This window comes from Mandrillus leucophaeus, unplaced genomic scaffold (genome assembly GCF_000951045.1).
Source record: "Mandrillus leucophaeus isolate KB7577 unplaced genomic scaffold, Mleu.le_1.0 Scaffold93, whole genome shotgun sequence".
In the NCBI taxonomy this organism is placed as follows: domain Eukaryota; kingdom Metazoa; phylum Chordata; class Mammalia; order Primates; family Cercopithecidae; genus Mandrillus; species Mandrillus leucophaeus.
The window spans coordinates 4,441,933-4,458,365 of NW_012110141.1; the positions used below are offsets into that span (position 1 = coordinate 4,441,933).

The 16,433-nt window shown below is 40.5% G+C and overlaps 1 protein-coding gene across 27 annotated transcripts in view; it reads right to left on the reverse strand.

The window, feature by feature from the left end:
* Positions 1–16,433, reverse strand: part of TRPM3 (transient receptor potential cation channel, subfamily M, member 3) — a 990,741-nt gene that overhangs the window by 103,292 nt on the left and 871,016 nt on the right. For 23 of the 27 annotated variants that reach the window (XM_011970184.1, XM_011970182.1, XM_011970181.1 and 20 more), the window contains 3 exons: positions 8,842–8,942; positions 7,294–7,428; positions 3,433–3,483 (listed from right to left, as the gene is read on the reverse strand). In XM_011970184.1, coding sequence (XP_011825574.1) covers positions 3,433–3,483; positions 7,294–7,428; positions 8,842–8,942 — 287 coding nt within the window. The remainder of the gene's footprint in view (positions 1–3,432; positions 3,484–7,293; positions 7,429–8,841; positions 8,943–16,433) is intronic. The other 4 variants (XM_011970177.1, XM_011970176.1, XM_011970173.1 and 1 more) reach the window with 1 other exon arrangement.

The following is a 16,433-nucleotide window of genomic DNA, read 5'->3' on the forward strand; positions in this document are numbered from 1 at the left end:
GATATAAATAATTTGAGATTTCAAAACAAGCTTGGGAGCAATTCCCCACATTCAGCTCTGTTGGTCTCAAAGAAGAGGTGAACTAGAGATGTCATGCTGATTGACTTATGATGTTCTGATAATTCCTCAATGCATTCCTTTGGTTCTTAAGAGTTATTTACACACAATTTTACAGATGTATTATCAAACACTATGCTTAAGGTCTAGGACTGTGTTCCTAACTCATGAATAGCATTTTGTACCAGAGTTAATAACTTATTCATTAATTTTTTTACAGATTAAACATATACGCACACATATATTTGCCCCCATAATTGTAAAGAAGAAAGCACACATTAATTATTATTATGTTCCTTAATTTTGAAAATTGCTTTAAGTTCCCAAGATTTTCTTAGCATTTTAACTCTAGTTTCGCAGCCTTTGATGATCTCATTGGCCTAAATTGCTGGCAGTCACTTGAAACCACCTGAAAGTCACCTGAAACCATCGGAAAATTGCTGAAAGTCACCTGAGAAAGTTGTACACCAATGTTAATTTCTCCCTTATTCACTTCTTCCCCAAACACCAAACAAACAAAAATCTTCATTTTCAGCTCCCTTAATCCATATAACATAAAATGTAGGCACTGAGACTCCTGTGACTACCATTGTTCATCTTTCTTGCTCTCCCATTGTCGGATACTTACCGTCATCCTGGAAATAATAAATTCTGCATTTCCTGCTTCTACTTTTTCCCAAGGGAAGAAATTAAACATTGGCTTTCTGTTTCTCCCTGTCTTATTGGCAGTCTCTTTTTCCAGGTAAAAGGATAAATTATTTCTAGGCCAGTTCAGTACTATTCTTGGTCATTTGTTATCATTTTTTCCAGTTACTAAATTTGTAAGTAAATGGTAAATGCATGCTTATATAATGATTTTCTTGCTCTAATATTTGGATCATACTTAAAAGGAAAAAAAAATAGTTGCTTTTAATCCTTCTTCCTCCCAAATTCTTACCATTCTGTTCTTTCTTGTTAGTATATATTATTTTTGAGGTACATCTTTAGCTGAGAAGCTACAAAAAACCCTATCTTAGAGATACTTTACATGCCTTCTAATAATACAAGTGACGTGAGCAAATGTAAAAGGCAGCTCAAGGGACTTCAGAAAAGAGAAAACAATATTGCAAAGCAGAGTCCTATGGGGAAAAGAAAGGAATGAGAAGGATTTTAATCATTTATACTCAGTGAAATCTAACTGCAAAAAATCCCTTTGAAAATCAGACAAGACATTATTGCTGGGAGGCTGGGTCATTGAATTGGATGAGCGACTCTTTTTAAAGGTTTGGGTTGGTGATGACTGGGATTGAGGGATAAAGGCATAGCCGTCTCTTTAGAAAACCTCACAATTCCTTCAGGGACAGAGATTAACTTAAGGAAGGAGAGAATACCCCAAGTCATTACTTTAGAAAAACTCAAAACATTTGATTGAACATGAGCAACAACTATCTCACTGAAGAAGACACATCAAATGTGTCTACTTCTAATCTTCTGAGTTTAGTTTTCAGGCAATTTTAAGCCAGGATGAATTAGACAAAATTGGAAGGTTCAAAGAAGAGAGAAATGGGTTTGTTGAAGGCAGATCTACTACGATGGCATGGAATGGGCAGACCAGTGAAAGATACAATCTCAGGAAAGTGGTTGTTGAGTTGGGAGTACAGATTGCATAGTGTCTTCTCCCCTTGTTTTGAAAGAACTACAGGCTTCACCCACTCAAGCAGATGAAAAGTCCTTCATGAGATGGGAGGAAAGTTTGCAAGGGCCAAAGGATGGAGATTTTGATTTTTTTGTGTGTTATTTTTATATCCTTTACTCATTCTTAGCAAAGGTCCAGCAGGTGAATAGGTACATTATAAGCAACCCAGGGCCTTTGCTTGGCCTTTCAAAGGAAAAATAAAAAAGTAGTTACACGATGCCTAAGGGCAATTCTAGCCAATCACTTCCTGTGAGATGAAGGAATCATACTGTATTTTTGACTTCACTTTGTAGCTTTCTCTGAATATGTCCTGTGGACTTTCGTGAACAATTGTTACCAAGTGGTGATAGTGGGCATATGTGTGCATGTGTGTATGGGCACATCTGTATGGGGCGGGGGCAGTGCCATATTCTGTTTTATTTTTTGGAATTAAAACATCACTTTCTGGGATGGGTTTAAGGGTTCAGAACTCAAGCTACCTCTGAAGGAGATAATATGGGGCAAAAGAACAAGCACTTGGCTAAGATTAAACAGAATCTCCCTATGCCTCATTCTTCTTGTCTTTAAATGGGAATAAAACTACATTATAATAATAAAATAATAATTTTTTTTAGATGGAATCTCACTCTGTTGCTCAGGCTGGAGTGCAGTGTGTGATCTTGGCTCACTGCAGCCTCTATCTCCCAGGTTCAAGTGATTCTCCTGCCTCAGTCTCCCAAGTAGCTGAGATTACAGGTGCATACCACCACACTCGGCTAATTTTTGTATTTTTAGTAGAGACAGGGTTTCACCATGTTGACCAGACCAGGCTGACCTTGAACTCCTGACCTCAGGTGATCCACCTACCTTGGCCCCCCAAAGTGCTGGGATTACAGGCATGAGTAACTGTGCCTAGCCTGTAATAATAAAATAATAATTCTATTTCATAGAATTGTTGTGAAGATTAAATGAGTTCAGGTGCACTCAAAGTATGCAGCAATGCTGTATACCTAGTCATCACTAGCTCATGACTATTATTATTTTATCATTATTAATAAAAGAAACTGAGCTTTAAACCTAGCTCTTCACTAACCACCAATATAGCTCTCATCTCCTTGTAGTTCGGCTTCCTCATCTGTAAAATGAAAATAATGCTACCTGATCCATACCTATCAACACTTTTTTCCCATCCAATGAGATGACAAGTGTGAAAAAGTATTCTGGAAAAAATAGAATGTTAGAAGAATGGAATGCATATTTATGTTTTAGTCCCTGTTTTTAGAAAATTTGGAGCTATGCTTACTGACTACGCTCTATGTAATGGTAGATGTGACATTGTATCAGGAGCTGGTGAATGAAAATTTACTCTTGTGGTCAGTCAGGCAGCATGGAAACCAGCTCCCCAAACAGTGAGGGGCATATGGAAAAATACAGGTAATGGCATAAATCCACTTGGCAAGGGAAAAGCTGAGAGTTCCACTACCCAAAAGCATTATGTCCAACGAAAGCATCTAAAAGCACGGCGATTGGTGATAACACCACAGCTGCATCATGAACAGAAGCTTCAGAGTTAAAAGACACACGCACACACACTGTTCCGAAATGAGGGGCACCTGATAGGGACAGGAATACTCTGGCAGCTCATGCAAAACAGAGGCACTCTCTAATCACAGGAAGCAGTCAAGACAGGGCCTCCGACCTGCAGTCGAGAGGGTTCTTACCTTTTTGACATCCCTGACCAAGTGGTACAATGTATTTGAGGGCCCATGTCTCTGAAAACAATAAAGAAGAATCAAAACAGTTTTGCTAGTCAGGGGCTCTGGTTGGCAAGGCAAGAAGGATCTGGAAGGAAGGGCTCTGGCTGGTGGAGGGCAGGTCACTAAGATGGACCTTGTTTTAGTTGCTCAGTGTATCTGCCTTTTCTTTCTTTCTTTTACATTGTCCCCATTTGCAGATGAAAAGCTTTGTCAGTGACTTTTGTTTTGTTTTGTTTTGATGCAGGTTCTTCTGTTACCCAGGCTGGAGTGCAATGGCGTAATCACAGCTCACTGCAGCCTCGAACTCTTGGGCTCCCTTTAGCACCCTGAGTAGCTGGGACTACAGGTATACAACACCATGCCTGGCTAATGTTTTTATTAAAAAAATATTTTTAGAGATGGGATCTCACTATGTTGCCCAGGCTTGTCTTGAATTCTTGGCCTCAAGCAATCCTCCCACCTCAGCCTCCCAAAGTGCTGGGATTACAGGCATAAACCACCGCACCGGCCATACCTGTTTCTTCTAAACAAACACGTTGGCAGATTTTTGAATTGTATTCCCTCAAGCAAATGTATTTGAGGTTCTAGGTTCAAACTTTGTAAGGGAGGTTGTCAACTCTGTTGACAGCTGGGCCAAAATGTGATGGAAGAAGCCAGTTTTGCAGCTGGGGGCCGGGATGAGGGCAGGAGAACAATAGGCCCCATTGACCGCATTGGAAATACACTTGGGCACTTTGCCATCGCAACTTGTTTATTACTCATCATGAATGAGAAATTGTCTAAGAAGAGGGTTGGCCAACTTTTTCTGTAAAAGGCCTGAGAGTAAATACTTTAGATTTTGTGGGTCACACAGTCTTTACTGAAACTGTTCAACCCTGCTGTAGTAAATGTGCAAGTAGCCATAGCTCATATGTAACAAATAAGCCTGGTCATGATTCAATGAAATTTTAATTATTGGCACAGAAAGTCAAATTTCATATTATTTTAATGTGTCATAGAATATAGCATTTTTCTTTTGATTGTTTCAACCATTAAAAATGTAAAAAAAAAAAAAAAATCTTAGCTTACAGCGCATACAGAGATAGGCAGCAGGCTGGATTTGGATGACAGTTTGCTGCAACTTGATTTAAAGAAAAAGCCACAGACTGTTTGGGGAAAAAAGAGTTTTGTAAAAAAAGATGGATGTTTGTTTGAGGTAAATATAAAGTGAAATAAGTTGCCATTCTATTGTCTTTTAGGAATAGGAACGTGAGATAAAATCCAAGATGCCTAATTAAATTTGAATTTCAGATAAACAACGTACAATTTTAACCTAAGTATGTCCCATGCAATCTTTGGGATATAACAAAATTGTCTGTTGTTAATCTGAAATTCACATTTAAGTGGGCATTCCTGCATTTTATTTGCTAAATCTGGTTAGATTATCAGAGAATCTAAAATAGTGATGGCTTTTTTCTTTCTTTTTTTTTTTTTTTAGTTAGTCTTGCTCTGTCACCCAGGCTGGAGTGCAGTGGTGTGATCTCAGCTCACTGCAACTTCTACCTCCAGGGTTCGAGCAATTCTCCTGTCTCAGCCTCTGGAGTAGCTAGGATTACAGGCATGCACCACCACGCCAAGCTAAATTTTGTATTTTTAGTAGAGATGGAGTTTCATCATGTTGGCCAAGCTAGTCTCAAACTTCTGACCTCCAGTGATCCGTCCGCCTCAGCCTCCCAACGTGCTGGGAGGCCACTGCGCCCAGCCAATGGCAAATTCTTAAGCACTGTTGCAACCATTCAAGTATTTAGACAGGTCTATGAATGGCTGCAATGACCTGCCCATTCAGGTGGACATGCCCATCAGAGCTCTTTTTCCACTGAGGGGATGCTGGATTGTGCAGTGATTGAACCTACAGACTCTGGAGTCAGAGTGCCTGCCTCTACACCTCTGCCGCTTACCGGCTCTGAACGTGGGCAAGCTACTTAACTGTGACTCAGTTTTATCATCTTTAAAATGGGAATGATAGTATCACTTTATCTGATGGGGTTGTTGTGAGGATTAAATGATATAATGTTTATAAAGCTATTAAAAATGGTGCATAATGCCAATCAGTGTTAGCTATTATTATTACTGAGGCTATTTACTGTTCCATAATCCTCAACAAAGTATTCTGGGAAGCCACCACCAGCGGATTGAAGTGATCAAACTTACTGGCCTTTCTCAGTCTAGAATTTTCCTACCCCCCGCCCCCCGCCCCAGTTTTTGGAATAAATTACTCTACTCCCTTGATTCTCTAATTGATAGGCCATTCAACGCTTGTCTTTATTTACTCATTTTTTCAAGTTGAAAACCCATCATTCTTCCTGAAAGTCTCAGTATGCTGAACCAAGAAAAGTCTGTGGAGAAAACAGAAACCAGGAGCCATTCTGCTAACCGTTTCTATTTTTTGCAGATGGTGCCACGGTGGTACCATCTAACAACTACCACTGGCTGGGGACAGGAAATAAGCTCCATCCTGCTTGCCCTCTGCGTGATGGGACAGAGACGTTGTGAAAATGAAGGGTAGAATAATCTCAGAGACAGAAGCTTGGGTTCGGTACTTACTGGCTTCTTTCTTAGGAGTTTTGTGACCTTGAATTCACCTTGGCCTCTGCTATGGTTTGAATGTTTGTGTCCTCTCCAAAATTCATGCTGAAACTTAATTTCCAATGTACTAGTGTTAAGAAGTGGGGCATTTAACATGTATACCTGTGTAACGAACCTGCACATTCTGTACATGTATCCTAGAACTTAAAGTATAATAATAATAATAGAAAAGAAGTGGGGTCTTTGGGAGGTGATCAGGTCCTGAGGGTTCCTCCTCTGTAAGGGGGATTAAGGCCATTATAAGAGAAGCTTCACACAACATTCAGGCCTTTTGCCCTCTGTCTCTTCAGCCTTGTGAGGACACAGCGTTTATCCCTTCTGGAGAACGCAAAAACAAGGTGCCATTTTGGAAGCGAAAAGCAGCTTTTGCGAGACACCGAACTTTCCAAAGCCTTGATTTTAGACTCTCCGGCCTCCAGAATCCAGAGAAATAAATTTCTGTTGTTTATAAATTACTGAGTCTCAGGTATCTTGTTACTGTAGTACAAATGGACGAAGACAGCCTCAGTTTCCTCATTTGTTAAATGGGGGAAAAATTTCTGCTCTTTAAACTTCACTGGATTTTAGTACGAGCTCAGAGCCAATGCACTTAACTAGTGTGAACGCTCTCAATAACTTCATCAACAGTAGTTTTACCTATGATTACTCCTTGGTATCCCTAGTGAGTAAATTACCAAATAATTACTAAGCTTAAAAAACAAACAAACAAACAAACCCAAAATTTTTTAGTAACTCCAAAGAGATATTTTACCTTTTATTCCATTTTATAGCTAAACTATGAAGAATGAACTTCATAGCTCTGAGGATAACAAAATGGTGTAGGATACTTAATTGGCCTTTTTTGATGCTTAGAGTTAAATCAATCCTCCTTTGCTAATTGCCTCTGACACCCTCTGGCCTTACAGAACAAACTGTGTTCTCATTTCCAGAGCCTTGTGGTTTTGTGTAAGAATATGAGAATGACACACTCAGGTTATCACACAACTTTTTGCCTTAGATGCTGACAACTGAGCAATTAAAACAAGCGGAATCTTGGTGACTTGGTGTTTGTCATCTATGTAGGTCTAAGGGAGTATTTATGATCAATGAACCATGCATTTGGAGAGGAGAAGGGAAGAGAATCACAGGCATATGGGGGGCAGGAGGAGGTAAAACAAATGAACAAAAAAGAAAATAAAAAGTGCCTTAGTTTGGCCCTACCGTATTGTACAATTCCTCTAGTCTGGAGATGGTGAGAAAACGGTGCATGCTTACTCCATTCTCTATGAGTAATTTCACAAAATCCACTCTGTCCAGAACTAAGGCATCCAACATGGCTTGCTCCAGGGATCCCACCTGCAAACCAAGTCACTGAGTTAGTCTGCCCCAGGGTCTATCTAGGACTGCAGTTCTTTAGTGCTCACTTGAACAGCTTAGAAAGGGACGCCTTTGACATCTGGTAAACCTTCATCACATCTAAGAACATGCTAGCAAGACTGTTCACAGATTCACTTTTGGGACAGCCACAACCCCTCCCATGTTTGGGGGCCTGTCTTTGCAAATAAAGGTCAAGCATTTCTAGTTCCAAAAAACTATTTCTTCCCTGAATCTCTTGTTCTGGATCTCAAGAAGGTGCAAGTGTTCACAAGGTTTTTCCCCTTGCAATTATCTGATCAAACGTCTCAACACCAGTGAAGTGTCAAAGAGGGTACTTTGCTGTCTTCATTTTTGTTATCCTTAGGCTCTGAGGGAGACCACAGGCCGACTTGAGAGGAGGGTCCCAAGTCAACAGACCAAAGGCCCTAAATCAATGCTGGGTCTCTGTGTAGAGGCAAGACCACAAAGATGTCACTGAACTGAAAAACAAAACAAAACAAAACAGAACAAAGCAGAACAACCAGCCTACTTTCTGGATTTGCCAGTGGCTTAGATTTTTATTCAATTCATTTCACAAAAATGTCACAGGGTCTAGACTCTAACAAATCTTTCCATGTTAGCAATCCACCAGCACTGAATGAAGACAGGGCTCAAGCCCAGGCAGAGACTCTCTAGGGGAAAGGAAGTAGTAAGATAAGGCCTGCCAGTGAGTGCTGTGATTCCAGGCACAGACATCAAGTTTCAGGCTGCTGGGCTGCCTCCTGTGGATGCATACATATACCACCTGATGGCCAATCTCTCAAATTTTTATTTTTGGTAGAGTCAATTGAGGGAAGCAAACCAAGAACAGTTATATAAAGCATTGGTTTCCTCATGTTGTTCTTTGCAAATAGGGAGGACCTGTGCTCAGCTACCAGGACCAGATGGTGCCTGCACAGGGAGGCCTGCTAATTCTGCATCCTGAGGTGTGACCCAGCCATAAACCAGCGGGGGCTGCCACCACTTGGGCAGCAACCTCTTCCCTTTGCCTCTATCAAAGACAATCAGAAGCAAATTAATAATTCTACCCCTTCCTTAATTTTAATACAGCTTTGTCTTATATTTTTTTCAGATGTATTCAAATAAATGGCATCATTTGCAGCTGAAATTGCTATTAAAGACAACTCACAGAGATGGAAATATTTGGAGTTGTGTTCAGTTGAAATTTCCACTAGATGGCGGTGCTTTCCTAAATATGAGAAAAGGAGCCCAGGACAGGGACTTGGCTGCCAAGGAACACGTTCCATCTTAAAGAAAAGGCAATCGTTTTCTGAGCCCATCTCAGAGGCTCCTTAAACAAATACCCTTGCCCAACCAAAGTGGGCTTTTCACGGGTGACGACATATACTCTACCGGCCACTGTTGCCCGTAAATAAAGATCTGGCTGCGAGCGATGTCAACTCTGTTCCAGGCTAAAGCTAAGCTCAGTTGGTCTGGGGCCGAGGCATTGGCTCCTGTGTGAGGACAAGTGGGAGAAAAGAGTGGAAGAGAGAAAACAACGATCAGTTATTACACCAAGAGCACCTGCTCCATCCCTCTGCCATTAATGCTCCTATTCCTGAAGAGCCGACTTGGCTATCCAGCAGGTTTCTCAAACTTGGTGTTATTGACATTTTGGGTAACTCTTTGTCACGGGGCTCTCCTGTATATTGTAGATTATTATTACAAATTTTTTTTAACTTTTTTTTTTTTTTTTTTGAGACGGAGTCTCGCACTGTCGCCCAGGCTGGGGTGCAGTGGCCGGATCTCAGCTCACTGCAAGCTCCGCCTCCCAGGTTTATGCCATTCTCCTGCCTCAGCCTCCCGAGTAGCTGGGACTACAGGCGCCCGCCACCTCGCCTGGCTAGTTTTTTGTATTTTTTAGTAGAGACGGGGTTTCACCGTGTTAGCTTTTTAAAAAGAAGGTCTTTGAAGCTCCATGCTTTTTTGATATATAATACTTGTACATGTTTATGGTGTGCATGTGATATTTTGATGCATGCATACAAGTTCATTGTAGATTATTAATAGCACACTTTGACTAAACCCAGTAGATGTCAATAGCACTTCCCATCCCCATCCTCCCAGACATGATGCTCAAAAATGTATTCAGACATTGCCAAATGCCCCCATGTGTGAAGGGAGCAAAACTGGCCTGGTGGACAGCACTGCTCTACGGTCTGGCTAGGCAAAGTGTGGTTCACAGAGCAGCTGCAGCAGCGCCACCCTGGCACTTGTTAGAAATGCAAGCCTCAGGCGCTGTCCCAGACCTACTAAACCAGAATCTGTGTTTTCACAAGATCCCAGATGACTTGTGTGCACACTCAATTTCGAGAAGCTCTGCTCTACCACACATTTTGCTTCTGCTGGCCAATCACTAGTTTCAAGGCATCCCTTGAATAGTATTTTGCATGGGAAGGGTGCTCTCATCAACTAGTATACCAACTTGCCATTTTCCTGAAAAAGAGTTAGGAAGGTCTTTTAACAGAGAGGCAAACCAGTGGCTTAGGTTTACTTTGATTTGTGGGTAGAAGCCATTGGAACTATTTCTCAGGTTCTCATTTTTCTCCAGATTCTGTCTCTGGAGCGGTGCAGTTCACAGGTGGCTAAGTTTAAATGAATTAAAATTAAAGAAAATTAAAGTTATAATTCCTCAGTCAGGCTAGCCACATTTTAATAACTTAATAGTTCCATGTGGCTAGTAACTATTGAACTGGAAAGCACAGATAGAGAACATTTCTATCATCACAGGAAGTTCCATCAGCCCAGAGCTCGCCTAGGTGAATGCATCCTGCCCATAGAGGCAGCCTGCCAAGCAGCTGGAGGGGAAGCTGGAAGCGGAGGCAGTGCAGTAACTAAAGGAACATTAGGCTCCAGGCAGGAGGTCCAAGTGAGAGTCCCTGTGGCTGTATGGACTCCTCTCACTGTGGATCTCACTGATGATCTCACTGTGGATCATCTGTGAAATGGAGGCAATAAATATTATCCAGTTTGCGTGGCTGGGGTGTGAGACTGAAATGAGATTGTATAAGTGAATTCATGTGTAAACAGGTTTTTCACAATTCACCAACATCCTTAGTGCACTGAAGAAGAGACACCCCTAAATATTTGCCCAGCTTCATGCTGCTGGATATTTCATGATCAGGGAGGAGGATAAAGAGACAATCTTCCTTGGCTCAGAGTTTTTAAACATCAAACACGTGCTGGGCAAAGTATTAGGCACTTCCGCATGTCATATGTAACATCCCAGTTAATCTGGGGACTGGGTCTTATTGTCTCCTGTCTCACTGAAACTCATGAGACTACTGAGATCCAGGGAGGTGGAATAGTCAAAGATAAAACAGCTACTAACAGGGTAAGTGGAACAAGTATTCATCAAACCAGAGGTGAGAGTCAGATCCGGAGAATTCTTCTTCATCATTGCTGCTTCTGATGTTTGGGAAAGAAAGACAGCAAATGTGTATGCTGTTCACTCCTCTGGGTTCGCCAGCAGTCAAGGCCAGAAACAATGAGGAGAGGGGGCAGGGTTCCTGGTGGTTAACTCAGATCAGTGATTCCCAAACTTTGCTGCACATTAGAATCACCTGGGAAGCTTTCTCAGGGTGCATCCCATACCGATTAAATCATGTTGCTTGGGATGGGATCCAGGCGTGGATATTTTTAAAGCTCTCCAGGTGCTTCCAATATGCAGCAGAGGCTGGGAACTACTGCGCAGTGTGCCTCCTTTCCTGCTTACCCTCGCCTCTTCCCTCTGGGCTCCGAGATACTGACATTATACATTAGGCAAAAAATATTTGCTAAATGAATACTTCTCAAATTTTAGCATGCGTAAGTACAACTCGGAGAACTTTTTAAGACATAGGTTCTTGGGCCCCAGCTGCAGACCTGATTCAGTAGCTCTTGGGTGGGGCCTAAGGTTCCGTGTGTCTAACAAGCTCCCAGATGAGGCCACTGCTGCTGATCTGGGGCCATGCTTTGAGTAACAAGGCCCTTGAGAGCTGTGGTGCTCCGTTCCCTTCATAGGTTGAAGAGCATTTCTGATTCTGGTGTCCACACGTTAATGCCCTTGTTATTGACCACATACTTGAAGTAAATTTATTAGTGTTTACAATGATGAATATCATTTCAGCTTTCACCTGGAATTTTCCATTAAAAATTATTTATCTCCTCAGGTAACAACAGGGACTGCACACTCATACCAGGGTAACTGGCATACACAAGTGATAAGTAGAAATGTGTCAAAATATACTGTCATCAATTTGGGGAGGAAAAGAAGTGAAGGCTCATTGCGATTGCTTTTGGAAAGGTAGCACTTGACGTGTTCCTTTGCTTCTTTGGCTGGTCTACTGGTTGGTGCCGACTTGCTGGAAAGGTTTAATCATTCCCTTTGCCATTTGTATGTTACAAATTAGTATATCACTCAAGTCAATAATAGCAGCTCAAGCCTGAACAGGGACACATAGCAGGAAGCAGTTATTGAGGTCAAGGTGAGCTACAGGCCTGAATGTAATTAGGCAAGTGTCAAATGAAAGCATGAAACCAATGAATCTTGACTTTCAAACATTGAAAATACGTCACTCAAGAATGGCCGTGGGTGACAGTTCAGATCAGTGGTTCTCAGCTAGGGTGACCAGCCATCCAGGCTTGCACAGTGTAGTCATAGTGTTAGCATTTAAATTCCTGCACTCTGGGAGATGGGTCAATCCTGAATAAACCTGGTGGCTGGTCACCCTATTCTCAACTATGGCTGTGCACTTGGAATTGCCTAAAGAGCTTTAAAATATACTCATGCCTGGGGCACACCCCCACAGATTCTAGTTTAATTGGTCCTGGGCATTGCAGTTTTTAAAAGTTCCCCAGTGATTCTAATGTGAGGATAAAATTAAGAATGTCTAGTGTAGATAGCATATGTTCATTCATTCACTCATTCATCTGTTTGTTCATTTAATTATTTATGCATTCAAAGATAATGATTTTATGCCTCCTCATATGGGAGGCAGTATGCCAGCATGAGGACCAAGATGTATAAAGCAGAATACTTTGTCTTGAGAGCTTACAGTCAAGAGGAGAAGTCTGTAATGAAATACATTCTTTCATGCAGTAATTCATTTATCTCCTCAACAGATATTCATTGAATACTTTCTCTGCTGGGAACTGATTTGTCATTGAACATCCAGTGACAAACAAAGTAGCTAAGGTCAACCTCTTCACAGAGCTTACATTCTACTGGTAGCAGGGAAGTACTCGGAAGTAAGCAAATAAACTCATGAACAGCATACTTTCAGACTATATAAGTGCTGTGAAGGAGCAGTGCCACTCCTCGGGTATGTGGGACCTGTGCTTATAGAAACAAATCAATGTAGCAGAACCATTCTGACTATCCGATCTTGCATGTCCCCACAACAGAAGTATTTTGCCAATTGGCTGGAGCAATCTGATGGCCAGGCTGCCCTCCTGAAATGAGGGCTAAACATGGAGTCATTGGACAACCAACGACAAAAACCACATGATTATCTCAATAGATGCAAAAAAGGCCTTCAATAAAATTCAACGCCCTTCATGCTGAAAACTCTCAATAAATTAGGTATTGATGGAATGTATCTCAAAATAATAAAAACTATTTATGACAAACCCACAGCCAATATCATACTGAATGGGCAAAAGCTGGAAGTATTCCCTTTGAAAACTGGCACAAGACAAGGATGCCCTCTCTCACCACTCCTATTCAACACAGTATTGGAAGTTCTGGCCAGGGAAATCAGGCAAGAGAAAGAAATAAGGGGTATTCAAACAGGAAGAGAGGAAGTAAAACTATCTCTGCTTGCAGATGACATGATTGTATATTCAGAAAACCCCACCGTTTCAGCCCCAAATCTCCTTTAGCTGATAAGCAACTTCAGCAAAGTCTCAGGATACAAAATTAATTTGCAAAATCACAAGTATTTCTATACACCAATAATAGACAAACAGAAAGCCAAATCATGAGTGAACTCCCATTCACAATTGCTACAAAGAGAATAAAATACCTAGGAATAAAACTTACAAGGGATGTGAAGGACCTGTTCAAGAACTATAAACCACTGCTCAAGGAAATAAGAGAGGACACAAACAAATAGAAAAACATTCCATGCTCATGGATAGGCAGAATCAATATTGTGAAAATGGCCATACTGCCAAAAGTAATTTATAGATTCAATGCTATTCCCATCAAGCTACCACTGACTTTCTTCACAGAATCAGAAAAAAACCTATCTTAAATTTCATATGGAACCAAAAAAGGGCCTACATAGCCAAGACAATCCTAAGCAAAAATAACAAACCTGGAGGCATCACACTTCCTGTCTTCAAACTATACCACAAGGCTACAGTAACAAAAACAGCATGGTATGGGTACCAAAACAGATATATAGATCAATGGAACGGAGCAGAGGCCTCAGAAATAATGCTACACATCTACAACCACCTGATCTTTGATAAACATGACAAAAACAAGCGATTGGGAAAGGATTCCCTATTTAATAGTGTTTCGAAAAGTGGCTAGCCATATGCACAGAAGTGAAACTGGACCCCTTCCTTACATCTTATACAAAAATTAACTCAAGGTGGATTAAAGACTTAAACATAAAACCAAAAACCATAAAAACCCTAGAAGAAAACCTAGGCAATACCATTCAGAACATAGGCATGGGCAAAGTCTTCATGACTACAACACCAAAAGCAATGGCAATAAAAGCCAAAACTGACAAATGGGATCTAATTAGATTGAAGAACTTCTGCACAGCAAAAGAAACTATCATCAGAATGAGCAGGCAACCTACAGAATGGGAGAACATTTTTGCAATCTATCCATCTGACAAAGGGCTAATATCCAGAATCTATAAAGAACTTAAACAAATTTACAAGAAAAAAACAACTCCATCAAAAAGTGGACAAAGAATATGAACAGACACTTCTCAAAAGAAGACATTTGTGCAGCTGACAAACATATGAAAAAAAGTTAATCATCACTGGTCATTAGAGAAATTTAAATCGAAACTACAATAAGACACCAACTCATGCTAGTTAGAATGGCAATCATTAAAAAGTCAGAAAACATTTGCTGGAGAGGATGTGGAGAACTAGGAATGCTTTTTCACTGTTGGGAGTGTAAATTAGTTCTTTCATTGTGGAAGACAGTATGGCGATTCCTCAAGGATCTAGAACCAGAAATACAATTTGACCCAGTAATCCCATTACTGGGTATGTACCCAAAGGATTATAAATCATTTTACTATGAAGACACATGCACACGTATGTTTATTGAAGCACTATCCACAATAGCAAAGACTTGGAAACAACCACAATGCCCATCAATGATAGACCGGACAAAAAAAATGTGGCACATATACACCATGGAATACTATGCAACCATAAAAAAGGATGAGTTCATGACCTTTGTGGGGACATGGATGAATCTGGAAACCATCATTCTCAGCAAACTAACACAGGAACAGAAAACCAAACACTGCATGTTCTCACTCGTAAGTGGGAGTTGAACAATGAGAAAACACGGACACAGGGAAGAGAACATCACACACCAGGGCCTGTTAGGGGGTGAGGAGCTAGGCGAGGGATAGCATTAGGAGAAATACCTAATGTAGATGATGGGTTGATGGGTGCAGCAAACCATCATGCCACATGTATACCTATGTAACAAACTTGCATGTTCTGCACATGTATCCCAGAACTTAAAGTAGAATAATAAAAAATAATCAATGGAACTAAGAGTTGGTTTTTTGAAAAAATACATAAGATTGATAGACCACCAGCTAGACTAATAAAGAAAAAATAGGGAAGATCCAAATAAACACAATCAGAAATGACAAAGATGACATTACCACTGACCCCATGGAAAAAACAAAAAACAAAAAACCTCAGAGACTATTAGGGACACCTCTATGCACAAGAACTAGAAACCTAGAAGAAATCAATAAATTCCTTGTAACATACAACCTCCCAAGATTGAACCAGGAAGAAACTGAATACCTGAACAGACCAATAGCAAGTTCTGAAATCAAATCAGTAATAAAAAAATATACCAACAAGAAAATGCCCTGTACCAGAGAGATTCACAGCTAAATTTTACTAGACATATAAATAAGAGGTGGTACCAATCCTACTGAAAATATTCCAAAAAATTGGAGAGGAATGATGCTTCCTTAACTCATTTTATGAGGTCAGCATCATTCATAACCAAACCTGGCAGAGACACAATGAAAAAAAGAGAACTTCAGGCCAATATCCCTAATGAACACAGAAGCAAAAATTATCAACAAAATACTAGCAAATTGAATCCAGCAGCACATCAAAAAACTTATCCACCATGATCAAGTAGGCTTTTTTCCTGGCATGCAAGGTTGGTTCATCATACAAAAATAAATAAATGTGATTCATCACAAAACAGAACTAAAAACAAAAAACACATGATCATCTTCATAGACACAGAAAAAGCTTTCAACAAAATTCAGCGTCCCTTTATGTTAAAAACCTTCAACAAACTAGGCACTGAAGGAACATACCTTAAAAAAATAAGAGCCATCTATGACAAACCTACAGCCACCATCATACTGAACAGGCAAAAGCTGGAAGCATTCCCCTTGAGAACTGGAACAAGACAAGGATGCCCACTCTCACTACTTGTATTCAACATAGTACTAGAATCCCTAGACAGAGCAATCAGGCAAAATAAGGAAATACAAGGCATCCCAATAGGAAGAGAGGAAGTCAAACTATCTTTGTTCACAGACAATATGATTTTATACATAGAAAGTCCCATGGTCTCTGCCCAAAGTCTCCTAGAACTGATAAGCACCTTCAGTAAAATTTCAGAATACAAAATAAATGTACAAAAATCAGTAGTATTTCTATACACCAACAATGTCCAAGCTGAGAGACAAATCAAGAATGCAATCTCAGTCACAACAGCT